The sequence below is a fragment of the Siniperca chuatsi genome, linkage group LG10, assembly GCF_020085105.1.
Source record: "Siniperca chuatsi isolate FFG_IHB_CAS linkage group LG10, ASM2008510v1, whole genome shotgun sequence".
NCBI classification, from domain to species: domain Eukaryota; kingdom Metazoa; phylum Chordata; class Actinopteri; order Centrarchiformes; family Sinipercidae; genus Siniperca; species Siniperca chuatsi.
In genome coordinates, this window is record NC_058051.1 from 25,144,109 (window position 1) to 25,168,382 (window position 24,274).

Here is a 24,274-nt window from a genome sequence, read left to right on the forward strand (position 1 = left end):
ATAAGCGTATATGACTTTATATGTGAATTTTTTTCTTGTAAAGCACTTTGTAATCTCTGGTTTTGATAAGTGCTATACAAATAAACATTATTTATTATTGCTCAGCATTTATAGAAATTAAACTGTTACACTTTGCTCTACTGTGAGACAACATATTACAACTAAATGGTAACCATGTTACATTAACAAATCTGCTAAAAATGTTTTACTTTTATGAACATGTCATGAAATAGTTCAAAATAGGCTTTTTACAAATGTGCTATTTTTGTTACAGCCTGTATTACCTGTCAGAGGAGTGTATATCCAAGTGTCACATAAAGAGAGCTACCATCAGAGGTTTATGGATATCTATGAAAGACAATGAAGAACACAGAACTGTAGCCTTATTTAGACAAAAAGGGCTTGCTGGGATATCAAACATCATCGCGTGACACTTTAGTCACAGACTGAGCAGTTGTTTATACATAATTCCTTTGTAGTTTCAGGAGCTCATTCTGCGGTTGATCATATTCTCTTCTGCCTGTGTTCAGAAGCTGACCTGTTGTGCAGAGATGTGCATATTTACTCTATTCATAGGCTCCACACAGCACACATGCTACAGGCACATATTCATTACTAAGTAGCCTGTGGCGACTGTCATGTGTAGACAATGGTGGAAGACAAAAACAGTGTATCTACCACACAGGGAATCTTCCACACTTGTAGCCACATTATGGAGATAGCACGCCCAAATGGCGTGTTTTTTTAATCATATTCACATAATCTTGTGAGAGTCGTATGTGGAATCACAGATAAGCCTCCTTATGTTGCTCAGATATTACTGCAAATGAGCATGTCTGAGAAATGTAACACCTTGCATAGACTCTTGCATTTTCATTTCTGTGGCATCTGTGACCAGTCCGTCATGTCCCTAACCCCCTCGGGGGACCCCTAACCTATCTGCTGCAGACCCCCAAAACCCAGGAGCAAGGGAGGGTGGGGGGCAGGGACACATTTGATTGATGATGGTGTGAATTAAACAGAAAGAGATGGAGAGAATCCTTTTATCAGGCCAGAAACACGAGTGGATTAAAATGTAGTTGTACAACCCCTCTGTATAATGCAGCAGCCTGGCTGCGTATCACGAGGCACCAGAAGCCAAGATGAGAGCTGCTCGTTATTATTCCCCCCCCCCAACTCAGCCCACCAGATGAAACTTTGCTGAAGCAGGAAAACAGGAAACATGTGAAACAGGGCTGAAACATGATGAAACTATTTTGACAATCACTGGTAATTTTTCAAGCGATTCCAGTCTTTCAAATGTGAGTATTTGCTGCTTTTCTCTTTTTTATATTTCATTAGTGAGTATCTTCGGGTTTTGGACTGTTGATCGGACAAAACAAGACATTCGAAGACATCGCCTTGAAGTCTGAGAAATTATAATGGGCAAATTTTCTGATGAGAAATATTTTCCTTTCCAGTATTTGGACAACACATACACATTCTTTTAGACTCTGGAACTAAGCAAAATAAAGGTTTTGTATTTATTACAAGGGTAGATATCAAACTATCTTATCTGACAATAGTTGTGGTTGTGTTACAATAAAAGGAAGAAAATGTTATCATGCAAAATTCTCTGGAGACTTTTTTTTCATCTGTAACTGCATTATGAGATTCATGTCTTGTGATCATGCAGGCAGAAGCCCTTGCTTGTCCTTAAACAGCATCACTGAGTCAAGTCCTTCATGACCACGTTCAAGGCTTTAATGGACCTGCAGCATGTCTCCGTCTGGCAGTAGCCTCTGCGCCCTGCTCCACTGCTGCTCTGCTGATGTTTTGTGCCACTGTATAATTTATTGCCCTGTTTGCAGGCCTCTTTTTGCACATCCCCTTCTCGTGGTGCAGGTGAGAGTTCAGCTGTTTGGTTTAACACATCACTGAGAAAGGCCTCAGACCTGGCTCCACAGCAGCAGACCCCACATGTGACAAATGCAATTAGAAGGAAATATGCAATTACCACAATCCCCACTCTCTCATGCGGCCAGACAAGGACAATTTGTCAATGAGGCCCCAGTAGTAGCTCCTGAGCCTGGATAGGGACCTGAAGGTACCATTGTCCCTGCCTCCTTCTCAAAAGCTGGCCTGTGGTGTTGGATGGCCTAAAGCCCCTGGGAGGCCTGGCAGAGGAAGATGTATAGCTAGAGAAAAGATACAGGGTTCAATAATCAAAAACAAACCCCTTGTCTTTGACTGTTTCTGTTACACCCCCCCCCTGCTCCTCTCTTCTCCTGTGGACCACAGAGAGGCTGCATTTAATAACTACTGGCTGCAGGAAACAGTGCAAAGAAATACTGTATCAAAGATGCAATGGATAAAAGTTTCATTCTATTTCTATTTGTTTTTGTTTCATTGAAAATTATATTATAACCTCTTCAATTAAAAACAATGTACCATATGGCCAAGTCTAATGAGTTTGCGATTCAGTAACAGATTTTGATAAAAAGATGGAACATTTAAGCTAGTGTTTTTTTAGATAAATGTAATTAATAAAATGAACAGATAAAAAGAAATATTGAATAAACAAAGATATTAGATCTTTTTTTATTTATTACCGTCCTTATCTAAACATGGATTCAAACACATGACATACTGGTGAGTAAGATTACGTACCAAGGCTGGATTTTTAGTTACAAATGTCATTGGGATTTTAAATCAGGTTTTCTTACTTGTGGAACAGAACCCAGAAGTTCTGGTTTCACTTTGGCTTTCTGTTAATCTAATCTGTCTTCGATGAAGACCCTGTAAAAGTGGCACAGTAAAATTCATCAGTGTGTTCACGAAATAGGCGGTGCAAGAAGCCGGTGACGTAGGGACTATTCGAAGCACTAGCGAACCTCTATGCTGGCAAGCTAACGGCTGACACGCTAGCAAGCTGGGAACAAGCTAACACTAGTCAGACACAATAGCTCTCTAGGCGTCCCTCTATTTTCTCTGTACTGTGCTGCTTACTCCCCCCTGGCATTTTGTTCAAAGGATTGTACATAATTTCATTCAATACAGAGTTATTAAAGAGGGGAAAAAGCTCTCTGAACCAGTTAGCTTGTTAGCAGTTAACTTTTTTCCAGTCGCTTGTTTTGATCACCAACGGGAAAATAAGTTCACACTTATTCTTATTCAAAAGACAAATTTGGTACCACCGACTCCTCTGTCTTCAAACCATGTCTCTTTTGTGGAACAGTTTTTAACAGTTAAATAAAAGTGAATGGTGCAACTCATAGCAACTCATAGCTCATAAGCTATGATAGCTCCCTCCATTTTGTACTCTCTGGCTCTCTGTTCCCTCAAAGGTCAGCACCGTCAGGACGGCTTGCTATTGGTCAATGGAGCAACATTTAAATTTGTTTACATTTAAACAAACGCTGATTTACTTCGCCCCCTGCTAGCGAATCCACTGGTTGTGGTGATTTCATTTAAATGAATTGATTTTGCCAAAGAAATTATGACGTTTTGAATGCTGGTGTGATCGAGCCTTAAGGTCAAAACTGGTCTTTTTTTTTGACAATAGTCAGCCTGATTAATTAAACTTCTTTGCCTTTCTGTCATCAGGTTTCCCTCAAGTTCTAGAGCACCTTTGCTTCACTGCATGGCGACCTGATAAATCACTTTGCTTTTGTATCTCTTTCAAGAAATTGTTGTCACCTCAAATAATAATGAAGAGAGTAGTTTCATGTGTGTGTGACTGAGACACTTGTCTGAAGTGCTCAACACTGGCTGACATGTGAAGTGCACGACCTGCTGCATGCCTTTGTTCCCTCTTTGAATGGACATGATAGATAGAACTGGAGCAATGGAGGCGAAGACCATGACAATTTGAGCACTGACCTGGTTTTCACTGTAGTCATCATAAAACACAGAGCCAGCGTCCTGGGGACATGTAATAACATCAAGCCTTTGGTGTAATTCACTATCTCAGTGTGTGGCAATATAGCAAAACCCATTACATTTGCCTTGTAATTTGCTGTTGCCAGTGAGAGATTCAGGTGACTGCGACCCCCGTTAATGGAGTTCCAGTGATAAGGACAGGTCTGTTTATTAGCCACATGCGGTCAAGCGTGGCAGGAACAGCTGAGCGCAGGCAGGTGTTGAGCCCTGCGAGGGCTCAGGCACCGCTGGCAGGCCTCGGCGCTCATTTCACGCATGTTATCGTCACACTAGCTAGGTTGAAAAAAGGAGGTCGCTGGGTGCACAACAATATAACTGCTGAGTGATGAGGTTTCCTCAGAGTCACACTGGAGTGTACCACTCCCGGCAATTTGGTTTGTTTGTGGAAATCAATGAGTCATCTGTGGTTTTGTTTTTAGTCAAGCTGGAGGAGGAGCTCTATGAATGAATCAGGATTTATTTTTTGTTTTTGGGAAGCCACTTAGTTTCAAAAGAGCAGCTGGAATATGCAGAATTTACACTCTCCCACAATGCCAAACTGTAGTAAATGATAAGTGAACATTTCATTAGGACACAAAAATAAAAAGATCACACGCTGCAAAGAAAGGTTATCTCTTCTAGCATGCGTGCTTGCAGACATTTACAGAGCCTTGAGGAGAAAATGAACTTCAAATTAAAATGTCCATTTGATGCATTATCCTAATAAGGACGGATGGGAAAAGAGAACTCTATGGTGCTCTCATCCTTCAGCCTGAGGGGACAGAGTTGGGGAGTTGTCATTACCAACTTAGCCCTCCAAGATGAGCCTGTTGGGAGGTGGATTCACAGAGATTGTCTGCTGTTTTGACAGGTGTCTGTGCTGGTTAATTTATCAGGCAATTACAGAATAAATGGTGCTATTTTTACATGGGAAACATGATTGATCCTGTTACAGTGTTACAGTATTACATGTTTAATTTTGAGTATTGGGTTGAATATTGAAGGGAAGCTCAAAATAACAAAATAAGGCAACCTAACTGAACTTTTGAAGTATGTAAATGATAAGTGCCTATGTTTTGTTAATTCCTGAGACTGCTTGGCTTATAAACTGCATCTTGTAACTTTTAGTTTAACGCTAAACAAAAACACCTCACACAGGAGAGTAGCAGCACAAGAGAAATGATAAACCTACTACAGTATATGAGAAAGAATTTATGATGACTTAAATGGGGCTGCAAGTAACGATTATTTTCATTATTGATTAATCTGATGAATATTTTCTCAATGAATCAACTGACTGTCAAAAAGAAAAAAAGAAAAACATAATCACAATTTACTAACACCCAAGTTGATGCCTTAGAATGTCTTAATTTTTCTGACCAAAAACTGAACTAATCTAAAGATATTCAGTTTACTATCACATAAGATAAAGAAAAGCAACAAATCCTCACAACTGAGATGCTGGAAATAGGCAATTTTATAGTATTTTTGCTTGACAAATGACTTAAACGATCAATTGATTATTAAAATAGTTGCAGATTAATTCTCTGTCGATGGACTAATCAATTAATCAACTAATCATTTCAGCTCTAGACTTAAGAAAACTGACAGTCCCGCACTTTACAACCTGTGCATCACAGCCGTTATCGATGGGCCAGACAGCAGACGGGCAGGCCGCCTTTATGTAGCCTATATAAAGTGTGACCCAGGAGCCAGGGCTTTCTGTAAGTGTGCCAACGTGGACGTGCTTCCAGCCATAGTCATGCTTCTGCCAGCTGCATCATCTGTGCCTGCACAAAAGCATGCCCTTTGAAAAGCGCTCAACACACACAAAAGCAGTGATGCGTGTTGCACATGCATCAGTGCGCAAACGTGCATGCCCACATTACTATTACTCTTCAACTTTAGATACCCAATAAAACTGATAACTGATGAATTTCACAATTGGGAAATTTAATTTGGTTTCTCTTGAGTGGGATTTACCATTCTGTGTTTCAATATTTTTCTCCTGGTAAATCTTTTCTTTATTTAGACGTAAATCTTGCACAAATATTCAAAAAAGAAAAAGGAAATACTGAGGCTGGTTTAAAAAGATTTGAGGTGAAACCTAAATACGCGGCGGCAGATTGAAGTAGAAGCAACAGAGCTCATCCGTCCTCTGGCAAGAGACTCACTATGAGTCATACCAAGTGCACGCATCACTGTAGAGACACTCAATTATGATTCAAATCTCCATAACGGGGCAATAAAGCCATTTGTCATGTGACCATCTGCAGTGCATCTCCTCTGATTCTGCCTGAATGTAGTTAGCCCCTGCACACTGTGAAAGTGCAAAGAGTGGAACGTGTGGATTTATTAGTGTCAGGCTCAAACTGTAATCACCACAGGATCAGCGCTGTGCAGATAGATTAATTTAATTTTCTGTGAATTTTGTAACCTCCTTAAAATCTCTGGGAGCTTGGAAACAAAGACGTGCCCTTTGTTTTACTTTTTCTCTTCAGATTTAAAACAATGTGTGAAGGGAGAGAGCAACACCAGTTTAGTCCGAGCACCGTAATTATCGCCTGCTTTCGTCTCCCAGGGATGTTCATGGACAAGGGCCTCATAACAGGTGACAGAAAGCCTGCCAGCCGCCCCCGGTTCCCTGCCCCCACCCCAGAATGGTGACTATTATAAACCAAAAACGTATGCTCTCAATATATATGCAAATGATGCTTGGTCCCAAGGTGAAGTTCGCAGAGCAGCAACGCCGCTTGCCTCTGTTTTGCTCATTTGCAAAAATGTTGAGAGTAACAAAGACCACAGGAAATTGAAAAATTGTTACTAAGTATTAGAAAAAGCAATCATTTTCCCCAGTCAGACTAATCCTGTGGAAATTGATCTCACCTCTCTCCCTGACATGCACTGGTAGGAAAAACACATAAGAGGAAAATGCCTGTTTCAATGTTGCTGTTGGTGGAAAATCTGTTTGGTTGCAGATTTCTTTTATTTTTTTCCTTAAACCACACTATCCTGTGCTGTCAGGAACCGGTCTCTTTGTTTGTCCCCTTGGCTGCAAACAGGTGTGGTGAATCCTCAAAAAGAAAATTAGTAGCTGGTGTGTAATTGTTTTCCAGACTTGCTGCTGCTGCTGCACACAACAGTGAGTAATCTTTCTGCTGGGCTGCTCCATCCATGCTGCATGCATGCAAATCTGGCCATTTGTTGTCTAATTTTAAACGGGTTGATACCATCTCACTAATGCATTTGCTCTTCCTTTGCATGGAAGTACAAATTGGAAACGACAGTCTATTACCCACTGCTCTGACCTTCGTGATGGAACATAATGTGAAAAGACCTACGATGCCTTTATTTGAGGGAGGGAGGGCGAGGACACAGTGGTGATTAATTAACCCAATTAATTTAGACTAAGATTATCTGAACAATTATTTCTTGATAAATCAGAGCAAGGTGTGATGATGACTATTATAGTTAAGGTTTAATTACAGCATTAGAAAATGAAAGTGCATTAGTAGGAACAAACTGAAACACTTATGAATGTCTTGAATGGCTGTGAATTAAATTATTACAACAGAACCATGAAGAAGAAATCCTCTTCCACAGCAAACTTATTCTAAGGTAAAGGAAAAGTTTGGTATTTCGGGAAATACGCCTATATGCTTTCTTGTTGAGAGTTACATGAGAAGATCAATACACTCACACATCTGTACACTAAGTATAAATCTAATGTCAGCAGCTGGCTAACTTAGCTTAGCATAAAGAATGGAAACAGGGGAAAACAGCCAGCCTGACTGTCCAAAGAAATAAAAAATCTGCCTACCAAGGGGGCTAAGGGGGATTATGTACTGGACTATTTCTTGGTAGGCACCATTAAGTCTTTCAAATTAAACAACAAAACGCTTGTTTTCTGATCTGACACCACTACGGTTAAGGTTTGGTAGGGTTTAGGCACAAAAACAACTTGGTTAAAGGGCTATAAATGATATTTGTATAATAATGCATCAAACGATAATGTGAAAGGGGTCTCTCGTAGTGACAGAATCACCATTTGAATCTGCAGCTCCCCTCAGCTTTACTCAGCTTCATAGTGAGTTTCAGCTCATTGTTTAACTCTCCGGCCCACAACTTTACTGTTTTGGTTCACTCTCACCGCTCTCATAGCGTCGTTTTTGGTCACAGCAGGCAGCTGTTTTTTCTAAAAACCCACTGTACACCACCCGCCCAGCTCCAAACAGCAGACAGACACAGTTAGCTGGTGAACATAGTGGAGCATTTAACAGCTAAAGAGCCAGATATTTCTCCCTCAGGAGTTAGAGACCAAAAACTGAGCTAAAAGAGACTGAATATTGAACCTACATTCATCAGGTGGCCAGAAACACAACTCCAAATGAATGATAATGTGGCTCTGTAAAGGTGATGATATGCCAATTGTGTGTCGTTTCTGCTGCCTGCAAGTGGCCAGTTACTGTAGCTTTAAAGTCACAGAATATATGGGCAGGGTTTAGTTACAAGAGGGATTTAAATCAAATCCTTTTGATTGCCGTAAAACAGCAAATTTTCATTTTTGCACTTCGTTTTTGTACGGATTAAACAAACAAGATATAACATCTTAATCAGTAAGCTTTTGAGGTGCTGGTAGGCAGTTGTTTCCTTTTGAAAGAGTGAGGTTAGCTGTTTCACCCTGTTTCCAGTCTTTATGCTAAGCTAAGCTAACCGGCTGCTGGTGGTAGCTTCACATTTACCATAAAGACAAGAGAGTAGCATCAATCTTCTCATAACTCTTGAAAAGAAGGCAAATAAGTGAATTTCCCAAAATGTCGATTTATTCCTTTAAGACCAAATGTTTAACCCATGTTTTGATCAGGCTTTCTTTTTGCTGGTGCACAAAAGAAAATCTCTCAGCCTTGTAAGCTGACACATTTGTTCTTAGTGGCTGACATGAGAGCTCCTTGCTGAGCATGATAGTGGGTAGCTGGTAGAGATTTCATATGGTTTATTGCTCCCACTTTCACTGAGGTTATTTATTGAACTGCCATCATGGCCCCTACACTGCACAGCCACCCAATGCCTCTGTGGCCCTCAGTATGATAGTGGAATTTATGCCACATGAACAGCATACTGAGCTTGAGTTTAAGTGTTATTAAGAAGCATCACTCATGCATAGGATACTATTTACAGTAATACATTCACACATGCTGCGACTTCCTATGACGGCTCTTGAAGGAAAAATGATGATAGATTGTGTGCAGGCTGTGAGGCTATAAGAGAGAGCAGGGGGAGATGGAGGGGAAACTAGGTTTCAAGTATTCCACAGGCTAAATGAAGAACAAACATGCACCATACAAGACAGTGAAGGAGAAAAGATTATCATCTGGAGATGAAAGGCAGAGAGAGAGGGAGAGAGATTCATTCACTGCCACACAGCTGTCTTATTTGCAAGGTGTTGAGAAACCACTTTTTTTTCTCCAAGAGGATGAAAAGATTCTTCTGAAGCCAAAAGGGTCTGCTATCATTTTTGGGCAGCTTGAGCGGTAGAGATGTTATTAGCATAAATTATCTCCCCCACCAAAGAGATAGGAACATGCTAGCTCCTTTCTGCTTTTCACACTTAATTGCCCTATTTACTGAACAGTTGCCCATGGACAACAAATGCACACACGCTCCGAGATGCATACAGGACAACAGGCAGACACAAGCCAAATAGGGCATGAGTGATACACTGAACTATCTGCCAAACAGCATTAGATACAGTAGGCCTACGGCTGGGGAGGCAGTTAAGGTCCATTTAGACTTCATGTTATGCTGGGAATCCACAGTAAAATGTTAAATATTGGTTTCATGACCTTATTCACTGAGCCATGTCTGATCAGTGTCTGTGTAAAAATGCATGCATGATGGTTGCCACAAAATGTCTTTAATGAAACTGTAAACATGGATTTCTTTAAAAAATAAATACTTGTTGCATCTAATGTGCTCTATTCTATTTTAAACTTTTTAATCATCAGTGGCTCTTGTCTTTCTAAAGAGCACGACAGTCTCCTGCTGTAGCAGCTCAAAAAAAGCCTCATTGAAGTGACCTAGTAAGCAAGAGTGAGGTGAATTATAGATGGCTATGCTTAATGGACTCTTAGCTTCTCTTCACCTAGCCCAACAAGCTCAGAGTGACGTTATATAAGCAGTGCCAAGTATGAGACACCTAAGCTTCAGGTTTAATGCATCACAATCCGAAAAACCACAAACAGAGTGAAGGTCATATTTTCTGTTTAGTAACTCTTTTTTTATGTCAGGTGTCTGAATTAGCAGGAAGTTAAATGATTAAAGAGACTTCATGTGTCTGTAAATAGAGTTAATAAATGTTGGTGGTGTCTCTTGTGGAAGAGTGTGAAGGCACAAATCAACTAGATTGACTTCATTCATTTGGCCGGCCAGGTCATCTCCATAACCCTGGAGGGCCATACAGGATGTTAATGAGGCTGATTGTATGATTGTATTCCCCCCCACCCAATCTGACCAGAGTGGAGCCCCTGCTCCAGCACCGGCGAGTAAAAAAAAAAAAACATTCCTCCAGCCCGAGGGGGTCTGTCGCTATGGTAACGTCCTGAGGCAGTGACCACATGTCAGAGGGAGTCTGGGGGCCGTAAGTGGACCAGAGCTCCGGCATGAGGAGGAGGAAATAATTGCCAATGAGTTGCCTGCTGCTGGATACAAGTAACCTGAGAGATGTTTCAATCAAATCACAGCTTGTTTCCTTTTGTTTGTCACAGTTCACCTCTAACCTGTAGCTAACTTGTTGCACTCATTCTTCAGTAAAAATCATATGTGATGGAACGGTGCAATAATTACTGTAATGTTGCAGATTATGTTAATGTTCAGCAGAAAACAGCCTGAACACAGAAAATGTAATCTAACACTATTGTAAACATGCTGGTTGATGTCTTTACCAGTTACAGGTGGCCTCCTCCATTATAACCAAGGCTGGGTGATACAACTGACATCAATATAAGAGTGGTACATATTACAATATGGCACATATATATGAGAAATTAATATGAAATCACTAACTTGATGGTCAGTACAATGAGCTGTGTTCCACTGTTGAGCTTTACATCAGAAAACAAAAACTCATAATGACTCATTTTGTTTTTAATTATAATTTGGTTGGAATCAATAATTTGAACACCAGAGTTTTGGAAAACAATAACAAAACATGTGCACAACATGAACATGTTGTCACATTTAGAGCTGAAACACTTCGTCAATCAATTAGTTGATCGACAGAAAAATAATCTGAAAAAAATTACTATTTTGATCCTTTTTTCAAGCAAAAATAGTGACTAAGTGCTAAACATTTTCTGGTTCCAGCATCTCAAATGAGGGGATTTGCTGCTTTTCTTTGTCATATATCATTGTAAGCTAAATATCTTTTGGTTTTGGACTTTTGGTTGAATAAAACAAGACATTTGAAGAAGGGCTCTGCGAAGTTGTGATGGGTACTCTTCACTATTTTTGACATTTCATAGAATAATCTATTAATTTAAAAAATAATGAAATAACTGTTAGTTGCAGCCTGTAATTGAATTATTGCCCAGTCCTACTACCACCGCCGCTATATTTTCTCAAAACTCTTTAAACTTGCCAGTTCAAGTGTGCCATGTTTATACTTATAAGAAGTAAACCTGCTGCGCTCCACTGCACTGCACAAAGAGCAGAATAATGAGAGCTTCTGCCTGAGGTGAGCTGTAGTTCAGGAAGCGTCAGGTTTGAGAAGCTGCTGGAAAAACTCAATAAGAGTCAAGGAAGGTTCAAATTGTTAATTTAACCTCCCTCCTTCCTGGAATAAAGTCTGAAGAATAATTCAACACAAACAAAGTTTGTTCTCATGAACAAATCATGATCAACACAATAAGCTAATGTTGTAGGCTGGATAAGTATCCTAAAGAAAACTGGTGCAATTAGATAATTAAAGAGTTGGAATTGATTACTTTATGTAAAATATTGATTCACAAGATGACTCATACAAAAGAGTGTTTATTAAAAAAGATATTTCACCTCAAAAACAAAAATACCTCACCACAACTCATAATTTTAGACAATGATTCTTCCCCTGACCTTTCTCGTCCTTGCCTCTGCACTATAAGCTTGGCTTGGTGACAGCAGCATGAGCTTGTGCTGTAATGTAAATTCACATATGTGTGATAAATCCTAACCTCACTGATTTAACACCTTCCCCTCTTATAACCTGCCGCGTCCGAGCTGCAGGGTCACTGCTGAGGGCGTGGATGATTTAGAGCGACCCAGGCGAGGGGTTCACCCCTAATGCACCTTTATTTTAACCACTTTCAAGCACAATTTTAGGATCAACATGGAAATGCAAAATATATAAAATCAGATATAAGATGAGCCTTTCATCTGTGGTGATGTGGGACCTTTTGAATTTTTCCAGGAGAATCTACAAGTGGTCTTAAATTTTTTTTGGAGACATTGGAAACATGTTCTTTCAATGCTGTATCCAAGATTCATAACAGCGCTACTTACTTATTGTACAGAACAGAAAGGTATTTTGACAGTTGAAATTTTAAAAAATGATGTAAAATGAATATAGCTTATAGAACTAGTGCTGAAACAATTAGTCTATTAATTGATTTGTTGATCGCCAGGAAACTAAATCGGCAATAATTTTGGATTTGCTGTTTTTGTCTGTTTTATTTGACTGTAAATTGAATATCTTTGGGTTTAGAACTGCTGTATACACAAAATAAGCAATTTGAAGACATCACCTTGGGTTTCTGGAAAATTGTAATGGGCATTTTCGCTATTTTCTTTACATTTTATAGACAAATCAATTAATAAATGAAATAATTGGCAAACTGTAAAAATTACCACATATTACAAAGATGATTATTTGAAAAGAATTACTAGAATAGAGAATTTCTTATCATGATGACTTTACCACCACCATTACTGCTCAAACACACAACAGCCACAGAAACAAAATAGCCACAAAATAGAAGAGAATAGAATGAACACGCAGATCTGCACTACTTCTGATTCCTGCACTTCTTCCAATGACATTATGTGTGATGTGTGAACAGAAAAAGCACTTGTTTTCCTTTAATAGTCATTTATTTTGTTGATTTAATGCCGTAAGACATTAATTAATCAAACAAGTGATGTGACACAAGTGTTTCCTGTTGATGGTGAATCAAACAGGTGCATCATTTCTATTCCACTGTTGCTTTTAGAAACTGCCACCACATTACATTTTTCTGTATAAATATTTCCCTTTCATTTATTCGAACAAGAGAACAACAAACATTGAGCTCTATACAATGTATAATGTAGCATAAAATTCAAAGAGTGAGCTAATGAGTCCACACAAATACAAACCAACCCATAGGTATCTGGCCAATTTAGCAAGCATGGATCTAATCCTAGATTTCACCCTAATCAGAAAAAATGTAATTAATTAATCAGATAATTCACTGCCACGCATGGCAGGACACACATCTGTGCAGCAGTAATGGAGAGGGAGAGAGACAAGCTGAGCAGTGCAGCACTAGTACTTCCCCGTAGCCCGCTTGTCAACAGTGCTGGAATCCGGTGCACCTTTAAAAAAGGGTCCAGCACTCCCAGACGCTCAGATAACCTCTCCTGTACTGTACATGTGCTCTCAGCATGCGAGTACAGTGCAGTGTGTTGAAGGGACAGAAAGATCTGAGGCTGTTTGAGGTAACAGAGATGACATGAGGGAGTCAGCGCCTGTACAAGGCAAACATAAACTGTGCCACTTCATCTGAAAACAATGGGGGACAGGACACTGAGTGTGCTCTCATCCACATCTCCATTGTCTGCCCTCCTCTTTTACTCCTCCTCCGAGCATGGAGCATAAGCGAGGTGAAAGAGGGGAGGGGAGGGGAGGAGAAGGGGGAGCAGCAGTGGGGGCAGTGGGGGTCTGGCTGTGTTCTTTCTCCTCAGTCTGTGTGCGAATGCACAGACGGTTCAGTAGTAATTTGATGTGTGTCCCCGGGGACATTTGATGGATTAAAGCTAAGCAGCTCCATTTCGCAGCACCACCTGATCTTCCACTGCCTGTGCCCCATATAAAGGCTGGCGTGATTGCTGATCTCAGCTAGTCTGACAGTCTCTCTCTCCCTCCTCTCTCTGTCTGTCTCCATCTCTTCTCTTCCTCACTGGTCCCTTAAGCCTGCTGCATCACAGGAGCTATCCAGTGCTGAACAGGATCGCTTTTATTTTTTATTTTTTTATTTTTCTGGGGGAAGCTGGGGGAGCCAGAGAGTATCACACAGCATTGCCGTCAGCCTTGTTCTCCACTGGTTTCCATTTTCTTTCTTATCTTATGTTTTTGGCCGTTGTCTTCACATTAACCGCAAGGATTACTGTCAAGCCAGCTCTGCTCGCGTGCTTCCTCAGAGGGTCTTTTATTTTCTCTCATGCGTTTTTCTCAGCTCTGTGTTTTTATCCATTGAAACATGCCCCGCTCATTTTTGGTGAAGAAGATCAAGCTTGATGATTTCTCTTCGTCCAATGTGGCCACCTCCAATCATCTTCACCACCTGGACGACTCGTTCACTTTTGCACGCTCCATCACAGACTCGGTGACCAGCCTTGGGGTTCGTCTCAGCGAGAATGGTGAGTTAACATGCCTCCAGTCTGCCCCGCTCCAGTTAAAGATGTGCTAGCACTCCTGCCTGTAGAAAGCTCCGGTGCTGATTTCAGCATGCCTGACATTTTCACACTTAGCACAGATGGCATCCTCTTTTGTTTTTGTGTCGGGTGAGATTTTCTTTTGCTTCAGCCAATAACATGCTTGTAGTGTGTAAATTAGTGTGAGATGTTACATGCAACCAGCTGATTTTTGCATCAATATCCTAAATAATCCTCTTCAGAGGCACCCCACCCCCCCTGCTCCCAGACTTTTGTTTTTTGACTCCAGTGAAGGACAGACACAATTCAGGTCACAGACACGGATTAGCTTATGTAAATAGGGAACAAAACGTGTGTATAATCAGGAGAAGCTCCAGTTACGTATTTGTATGACTATACCAAGCCTGTGTTGGCTGAACACACACAGGATGACTGTATCTGGTCATCATGTGGACTAAAAAATTCATGAATATGAGAGATGAGTATCGAATGATACATTTGTCCTTAGCTGTTATTGTCCTTGAGTTCCCATCACGGTCCGATCCTCCCTTGCCCCCCTCTTCCTATCCAAATGGAGCATGCACAGTCTCCCCACCCCCATCGCTCCACTACATCTTTCTCTTCCTTCCGGGCATTTGAAAACTAGCAGGGGTTAGAGTTTCAGCCGTGCAGGCCTATCGTCGCCACAAGAGACATCAACACACTGTACAGTACAGCCGGGAGGGAGGTGGGGAGCTGGGCTGAAGGGATAGCAAAGGGAAGGAGAAAAAGGAGACAAAAATGCTTGGGGCAGCAATGAGGCTGATCACGTGACAGAGGTTGTACAGTAAACATGAAGAAAGGCACATAGCTGCACTGTGGTCAACACACGGGCCGGCCACAGTAAGCTCCAGAGGCGACCTTCACTTTCACGGGCTGCTTTAAGCTCGCCGCTTCCATTTTGTGGCCACGTTTAAAGGGCCATATGTGTGTCTTTGTTATGATTTGTTAGGATATTTACACAGTGAGAGAGGCTTCGCAGTCCACAGCTAAATGTTGTGATGATGCCCACCTGTTATTCGACCGTGTCAACAACAAGGCTCAGTGAATTTTGGATCAGGATTAGTGGAATTAACAAAAATGTCTGGATTGGTTTGCAAACTCTAATAGTTTGCTAAATTAAAAACAACTAACTGGGTAAGGACTAAAGAATTATGGCAAGGAATAAAAACAAACAATTTTTTATATATTTCCCAGGCATATTTTGTTGCTTGTAATGTTATTTTATTTTAAAATTAAAGAATCCATTTGTAGAATTATTGTCACTCTCTATTGTTCCTGAATCTATTGTTCAACACCATGAAAAATAAGCATTATATAAAAAAGAAGAAGAAACGATGAGGCACTTTAGGCGTTTAATTTGAACAAAAGAATCGTCCTTTTCATGCTGAGTCAAAGAAAAAAGAGAAGCAAAATAAAAGAATTCTGAGCGAGGCTGAAATACCTAACATCAGCACTTCTGCCGCGCCAGCAGATTTTCTTTCCCCCCATTGTGGAGACATTTGACTTGAGTGTCTGTCGAACAACAAAGAGGGGTGGCTGAGAGGGTCCATTAATTACATGCTTACTTTGCATTAGAGAAATGAGTCTATGAGCTGTAAAGGCTGATACAGTGCGAGTCCTAAATGATGAGCTCCATGTCTGACCTTGGATAATTGAAACATAGTAAACAACTCTGCTTACACTGATACCGTTTGTTTTGCTGAAAAAAATCTCAGCAAAATGAAGGCCATGATGTCGCATGTAGAGCAGAGGGCCCTTCAGCTATATTCATAACAGTCTACAGTGTGACTGTAAAACAGGTGGATATAGTTGTTGAAGCTGCAGAATTTGTAATTGTAAGAATTTTGTTTAAAAAAAGATAAATAGATAATATTTGTTCTTTTTTTAAATTTTGTTTACGTTTTTGCTCTCTCTCCCTCTCGGACAAACACCATCTGCGTAGTTTCAAACAGTGAACCCATGCAGTGCAGCATAATAATGTGTGCACAGGCCTGGTGTTTCCCTGTCCCCGGGTGTCATGGTCATGTCTTTGACAAAGTGGGTGTGTGAACAGAAACCCTTGAGAATGGAGACGCTGTAGTAAGAGAGCACTTCAACTGATTTCTTAATGGCCTGTTTCTGTTTCGTGCTGGCTGCAGGTGACCCTCTTCACAAACAATGTGTGTGATGCCATGTCTCACATTATCGGGCCTCAAGCACACTGTGTTCAATAACCTATTATTGTGTGTCGCAGATACTTGATCTGTTCCTCTCACTATTTCTGTCTTCTCCAGCACTGTTCTAACAGCTGCACTATTTTACATATGATAGCCTATTGAGCAGTTCTAAACTTTGAATTTCATTAAAAAGCAGTCAATAACTAATTTCCACCGTTTGCTGCACACAGTGTTTAGGAATGGCTTTTTTCTGCAGTTATGCACTATTTCTCTCAGGGAAGGAATTTCCCCACATTTTATATTTGCACTCATATGTTCAACCTATAGAATATCAACCCTTGAGGTAAAATGTATTTAATATTTATTAAGCTCCTGAGATTCACAACATAAGAATGTATTGAGTTCTGTTTGGATGCATTTAGCTGCCAGCAAGCCTTTTAGCTCCTTTGGCACTGGGCTGCTTCAGAGGGAAAGGAAAGACATGAACGATGCCAATAAAATATATCTCCCTGAAATCATGCTCTGTACAGTTGGGGACATTTAAAACACTTGTGGTGCTTTGTGCTTTGCTGCATCATGCTTAAACCTGCTTGAAGAAGTCGCATGAAATCCCACAGGATGAAAGCAGCTGTGTAAGTTCATTTTGTACGAAAACCAAAAATGAATTTGTTTGCAGCAAAATTAACTGTAATTAATACAGTAGTTTTTTGTTTGTTTTTTTAAACACTTACATTAAAAAATACAAAACCCTTGCTATAATAAAAAGTCTGGAGAAATAAAAGATATTTATTAAGGTTTAGAGTTGAAACATGTCTGTTTGATTTGTAATGCCAGCACTCACAGAGCAGAGTCATTAAGCAAACATGGAGACAGGCTGAGCCGCAGACAACTGACATACCATAAATGAAGAAAGGGAGGTTTAATCAGTGAGACTACTTTATTTAAGAGGGGCTCTAGCATGCATCTTCTTATACAGGAGACTTCTCTGATGAGCTATTATCTGACGCTCATCCTCACTGTAAAATTGCAACCTTCCTTAACGCAGCTGAGCGTGTCATGTTCCCTTGCATCACTGCACTATTGTGAGTTCTGAAAAAAAAAAAAAAATGCAATTAGCTCTGTGCTACCACTCGCTCTTTCACCATTTTAAGGGCAATCATCCAACATGATAATCATGTAATCACCAGCATGTCACTGTGTCCTTATCCATCACAACCTCTGGCCAACTGTGTTTGCGTGTGTCTCTTACCCAGGCTACATCCAGGATTACATCACGCCATCTGTATACCAGGAGGAGAAGAAGATGGAGCACAAGCTGGCTTCGCCGGTGTCAGATCCCCTCTACACCCAGGTGAGCAGCGGAGGGGAGTACTGTGACCCCGACCTGAAGCACCCCGACAGCCCCCAGTCTGGCATGACAGCCAGTGGCTTCTACAGTGGTGAATCGGAGGCCCTGGATGAGGGTTACACCATGGATGCCTTCTTCATCTCTGACGGGCGCTCAAGGCGGAAGGGGGACAGCGAGAGTCGTGGAGGGGGCTCAAGAAGCAGCAGTGCCAACGCTGGGGCTCAGGAGAGGGGAGCCGGCACGCCTCGCCACACCTGCAACGAGTGCGGCAAGACGTACGCCACCTCCTCCAACCTCAGCAGACACAAGCAGACGCACCGCAGCCTGGACAGCAAGATGGCCCGCAAGTGTCCCACCTGTAATAAAGTGTACGTGTCCATGCCGGCGTTGGCCATGCACATCCTCACCCACGACCTCAAGCACAAGTGCGACGTGTGCAGCAAGGCCTTCAGTCGGCCGTGGCTCCTTCAAGGTCACATGCGCTCGCACACGGGGGAGAAGCCCTTTGCCTGCGCACACTGTGGCAAAGCCTTTGCTGACCGTTCAAACCTCCGCGCCCACATGCAAACACACTCTGCCTTCAAGCACTACAGATGCAAGCGCTGCAATAAGACCTTCGCTCTCAAGTCCTACCTGAACAAGCACTATGAGTCAGCTTGCTTCAAGGGCTCTGCAGACGAAGACGACTCTGGATCAGAAAACTAACCACGAGGAAGAAGCAAAATTTTGAACCCCTGTTGTAGGTTCACAACCAATAACCCTGTTCACTCTGCCCTCCATGCCTTTTTTCTTCCCTTTTTTAGAAAGCAATATTTTCACTGAGATTACGTGAAGAAACTCTAATGATTATGGCAAAGACAATTTCAAAAGATGCTGGATTTTTTTCCCTGCACAGTAGCTAATCGTCCACAGAAACATACAATCAAACAACCTTCCCCCAACTAGAGACTGTAGATGATAGTTGTACACAATTAAGCAACATGTGCTCGCACGGATGTGGGCACGTGTCAACACACATACACACACACACAACCACACATTAATGTACGCACGTGTGCACACACACACTTACACACACTTACACACACAATTATATATGAGGCCTGGCATGTGAATTTTTATCAATGACTATAATGATATTGATATCAATAGTAATAATATTTAGATTCCTGATATTTTATAGCAAATAGTAATGAGAAAATGAAAAAAAAACATAAAAAAGGACTAACAGTGTTCTTTTGTTTTTTAGAGACAAAATGACCTCTTGTATTTTTATGCTGCTTTTATTTGCTAAGAATTGAATTCTTTTGCAACTGCCAACATGAACTTTTTATGAAAATGTGAACTATGACAGTATTTGCAAAAAAAAGGGAGATCATTTTAAAAGGTAAAAAGACAAACCCCTTTTTCCACACCAATGTTTCAATTCAACGGATGTTATTTTTCTATTTGATTTTTCTAAATTTATTTTTTTGTGCTTATCCCTTGTTGATCAAAAGCATCTTTGTAACTGTGGGTATTCAAAATTTAAATAAGCTATACAAGATCATAGGCCATAGGTCATTAAATTCAATTCTGCAAGAGCAGTGATTTTAAAATGTTTAACAGGCCTGTTGAACAGGTTTTCACACACTCCGTCTGATCCAATTCATAGTCTCACCCTGATGTACAGACTTGGACAAAAACACTGGGAGCCAGACCAAATGATCTATTGTTATAAGTGCCATGTGCGGTTGACTTGTCTATAGCAATGAAAACTCTCGTTGATCTTCCTCCACCATGGTGGCTTGCATAAACTCTGCTGCCTTTATGGTGCATCGTCCCGTCTTAAAGAGCAATCTTCGCCCAGTGTTTGAGGTGCTCCCCCTCCGCCAGTGTTACCTCAGAGTGAAGGTATGGACTCACACACCCTCAGTTACAAAGTGACAGTCAAATTATTCTGTTTGTCTGTTTTATATGTCGCTCAAAGCTCCGCCCACGTTTTAGATGCATCCCATCTATTTATCATGTAAATACTTTATTTATCTACCTATTTATCTATTTATTTATTGACCTTATTTTTGTGTATTTATTGAAGACTTGCTTATTTGTTAATTATCATGTATTTATTTATTGTTTATAATTTAAAAAAATGAACATCCATTGACCTTGTAAGATGCTGCTGATCTTCAAAGAAAATGTTTATATGCATGAAAACTGTAGAGAGTCCACGGGACTTAGTTTTTTAAAGAGGAACAATGTACTGTGCCAGTGCTAGGAGACGTCAAACGACGAAATGCAGAATTACTTTGTTTTTGTGGCAATAACTTTACAAAACAGCGATTGACATGTATAACAATCACAGCTGTCCTGTTTTCAGTCGATTTAGGGCAATAAAAAGAAACAATGAAAACTAAACACTAAAATATTCTCCATCTTGCTGTTTTCCAAAAGTCCACCGCCTCCTCATGACTGGAGATTTTTGGCCCTTTTTGTCTTTAAATCTCAGGCAATAACTTATTCCCAAAAATGGCCGACGTTGATGTGCATGTACACATCGCCATGAAAATGTAACACTATTTGTTAAAATCTGAGAGCCAAATAATGTAGGTGTAATCTAGCCACACCAAGGTTGCACAGGCTCAAAAGCAATAATGATAGTTATGCAGTAACTATGAGCAACACTCAATCCTTTATACAGCGAGTCCAAAACTGCTACAAGTGTTAATTCGACTGAAAAGGCTGCTATTCTATATTATTATTATTATTATTTTAACTGTCTCTTTTGTTTTAAAAAGCAACCAGGTAAAATAAAATCTCTTTCGGCATCAGGTATGATGTGACTCAATTGCTAGAAGGTTACGTATTACACAACAGGATTACAATAATTCTCATTTAGGTCACTGACATAATAAAGCATTTTAATATAGTTAAATTCAAAGTCACTACTGCTCCCAAATTATTTGGCGCAGTTTAAAGCAGCTAAGCAAATCTCTGAGGTGTCAAAGGAGAGGATCCTCCTGAGACAACATAAGGATGGAGGTATATACGTCTTACGAAGCACTAATGGAAATGATCTTGACGTGAACTTTTTCCTTCACGTTTTTTAGATGGATGTAATTAAACGACGTGCTGTAATGCACTTCCAACTCCCTCATCATTTGTCCCTGCCTCGCGTCCCTCCCCTACCAGCCGTCCTCATCCCATCCCAACTGCCTCTAAACAGACGCACCGAGGATGAGATGTGCTGAAGTGGGATTGGCGGAGGGTGGCGGAGTGTGGGAGGATAACAGGTGTTTGCAGACAGACTGCAGATAGGGAGCGTAATTGAGTCGGTGAGCGACCTCCAAGGGGAAGGTCAAGCACCAGCAGGCAAATGCACTGTCAGCTATTTGCATATTCCAAATGGATGACACGAACGCAGTAATGCTGAGCCTGCCCTAAAAAACAACAACTAAAAAAACAAAAAGAAAAAGAGTTTCTGTTCTGTTTATCCGTCCTCTCCTCCCTGTTTCACCATCATGCTGTCAATAGTCGTCTAAGTGCTACAGCTGAATCACTGCATGAGAGCATCCAAACCACCTGTCTCCTGATTAACTTGCAGAACACACAGTTTGGCACGTCGCTTAACGACGCTGAATTGAACTAATGCTGACATCGTTACTTCCTATAGATTCTTTTTTATATGTATTTTACCGTGGGACAGAGGTAATTAGATATAACGCATCTCCAAAACCTGTGTATTAATAAGGCAGATAAAAGCAATGAGATCATTAAAAACATCAATTGGAAATGTACTGTAGGCTTGTATCTAAAACTGGCAGTATTACAGATCGTTCTCAGAGAAAATATTAATGAAAGAAAAGGAGGCACAGTTTGATTCTAAACTTCTGCATTTGGATGTAGGGAAACATTGTTCCTCTTTGATGATTTTGTAAATATATTTGTAAATATATCACAGCAATAATATGACAATGCATGTAGACATTTAATTGCTCTTTTTCTATTCATGTTGTCTTTTTTTTATTAAAAAAAAGAAAAGACAAATACAGGTACCAATTGCAGTCTGGGTGGCCATGTGAATCAGGGAGTGTGTTGATTAAAAGGCTATCTGTTGTAAGTTACAAACAAAAACTTCAAACTCTGTGTATTCTCAAAGATTTGATCATGTTCTGTATGATTTTTTCTGTTCTTGTTTTCTTTTATTTATGTGCCCGGCTTGGCTGCGCAATGAAAAAGTGCCAAAAAGTATGATTTCCATGACAAAAGCCTTCAACATATGGTTGGCTGCTTGAAACCTTCCATATGGTCCTCAAAGAAAAAAAAAACTGATTAAGATTTTCCACTTTCTTTCTTCACTCTCTCTCTCTCTTTCTCTCTTTCTATCTCTCTGTTCCAGCTGAGTATGAAGAAACTTAAGCCATGATTGCAGAGGGGTGTTTTGATTTATCTTGTTCTGCTACAATTAATAATGATGACAACAATAGCAATGATAACGTTAATAAAAACAATAGCACAAGGAACCTAAAAGTCCACTCTTATTTATTTTGAAATTTGGTAAAATTTGATTCTATTAACGGAGAAAAGTGTATTTTTTTTTTTTATCACAGACGAAACATGCACACACACACACACACACACACACACACACACACACACACACACACACACCCTGCAGATGTTCAGTGACAGGACAACCTGTTCATTCAATTTACTGTTTACAAGTTTTTATATCTTTCTTATGCCTTTTTCTCATAATATATGAAATAATATGAAACACACTGAGAAAAATGGTGAGTCTGGGATCTGTTTGGAATAGCCCTTAGTCAACATTAACACAGTGAGTAATTATAGTTATGACTATAATGTGCCATCAGCTGTAGCCGCCGATGTCAGTGTTTGATGAATCTTATGAGCTTTACTGTCAATTTACTAACTTTTAATTTCACCACTACAAGGCACAGAAATGCCAATATCTTTTATTTTTCACAGCAGCGGTGAGAACAGGAATGGTCAGAACCTGACAACACCAATGTAGCTTTGAATAAGAGTTCCTGGGATGTCGGCGTTATCAAAAGCAAAGGCATCTGTTCCACCACTATTAAGCCCTTCCTGGTCATTAAATTTTAATGGAACATTGATTTTATGCTGGAACTACTCTTTCTGAGTGACTCAAAAGCCAGAGAAAAATATGGAACAAAATAAAAATGAATCATGACAGTGGACAGGGATTATTATTCTGGTGCTTTTCTTGATTGGTTTCCAGGGAATATACAACACTTGAATTCAATCGCTTGTGTCCTTCAGTGTCCTCCAGCAGCACAGCGGCAGTATAATGAGACAGCAGGCAGAGCAGGGGCTCAGAAACAGGACACTTTGCTGCACTCTTCAGTGTGGGAAAGCAGTGATAGCCATTGCTGTTGTTACACGCTTCTATGCTAGTTATGCCGCTGAAGGTAAACAAATAACTAAATAAATTGTCAAATGACAAGTTTACAACCAAGTGTTGATTCTTGTGCACGCAGCAACAGCTTACAGTGCTGCAGATCAGGATGTTGCAGACCGCATATCAACATTCATGTGCGATACTCACACAAACTTTACCCTGGCAGATGTTGTCCCTTATCAGATTTTATGATGAAAGTAAATAACTGATTTCATTACATGGCAATGGACTATAAAATAGGGACCTATGCAATCCAATTACATCACCCGTGGGTGAGCTGTGTGTGTAACAACAGTAGCAATGAGTGATCAGCAAAGGGAGGCAGGTAGGAAGGATGGGGCCGTGCATAAATGTCCCTGCAACACTCTTCAGACAGCCATCGCCTCACACTGCCACACACACTCACAACATCTCTAAATGATTGAAAACAACCTGCAAAATTGAGCGTGCTACACTCACACTTCAAAGATATTGACCTGAGAACGGCATCATCTTCTGAGTGAGTGTCGGAGAGAAAATATAACTGCCTTCTGATGGGGTGAGCGGTTACCACAAGGTTACTGCACAGATCTACATATAGCAGCAAATTCAGGGCTATTAAACACCACACACTGGATTATCATGCTATTTATAGGAAAACTGTACTTATTCAAATTCTGAACTGCTTCCCTGCACAGACAAATTATCTCTATTGCTAAGACGACAGGCAAAAAAGGAATATGGAGAAAAAAACTATAT

At 40.4% G+C, this 24,274-nt stretch overlaps 1 protein-coding gene and 1 long non-coding RNA gene across 4 annotated transcripts in view; one reads left to right on the forward strand and one right to left on the reverse strand.

Moving 5' to 3' along the window:
* The window catches only part of LOC122883637, a 48,405-nt gene that overhangs the window by 19,402 nt on the left and 4,729 nt on the right, over positions 1 to 24,274 (reverse strand). The window contains exon 3 of one of the 3 annotated variants that reach the window (XR_006379675.1): positions 1,482 to 2,177. The exons of 1 other annotated variant lie outside the window; for it this stretch is intronic. This is a non-coding gene — a long non-coding RNA (uncharacterized LOC122883637). Of the gene's footprint in view, positions 1 to 1,481; positions 2,178 to 14,556; positions 17,853 to 24,274 lie in introns of those variants that run through there. One more of the 3 variants, XR_006379673.1, reaches the window with a different exon arrangement.
* scrt2 (scratch family zinc finger 2) lies at positions 13,063 to 22,613 on the forward strand. Its single transcript, XM_044212614.1, has 2 exons — positions 13,063 to 14,550; positions 18,017 to 22,613. Exons 1-2 carry the CDS (start codon positions 14,391 to 14,393, stop codon positions 18,814 to 18,816), a joined length of 960 nt encoding a protein of 319 aa, XP_044068549.1. The 5' UTR covers positions 13,063 to 14,390; the 3' UTR covers positions 18,817 to 22,613.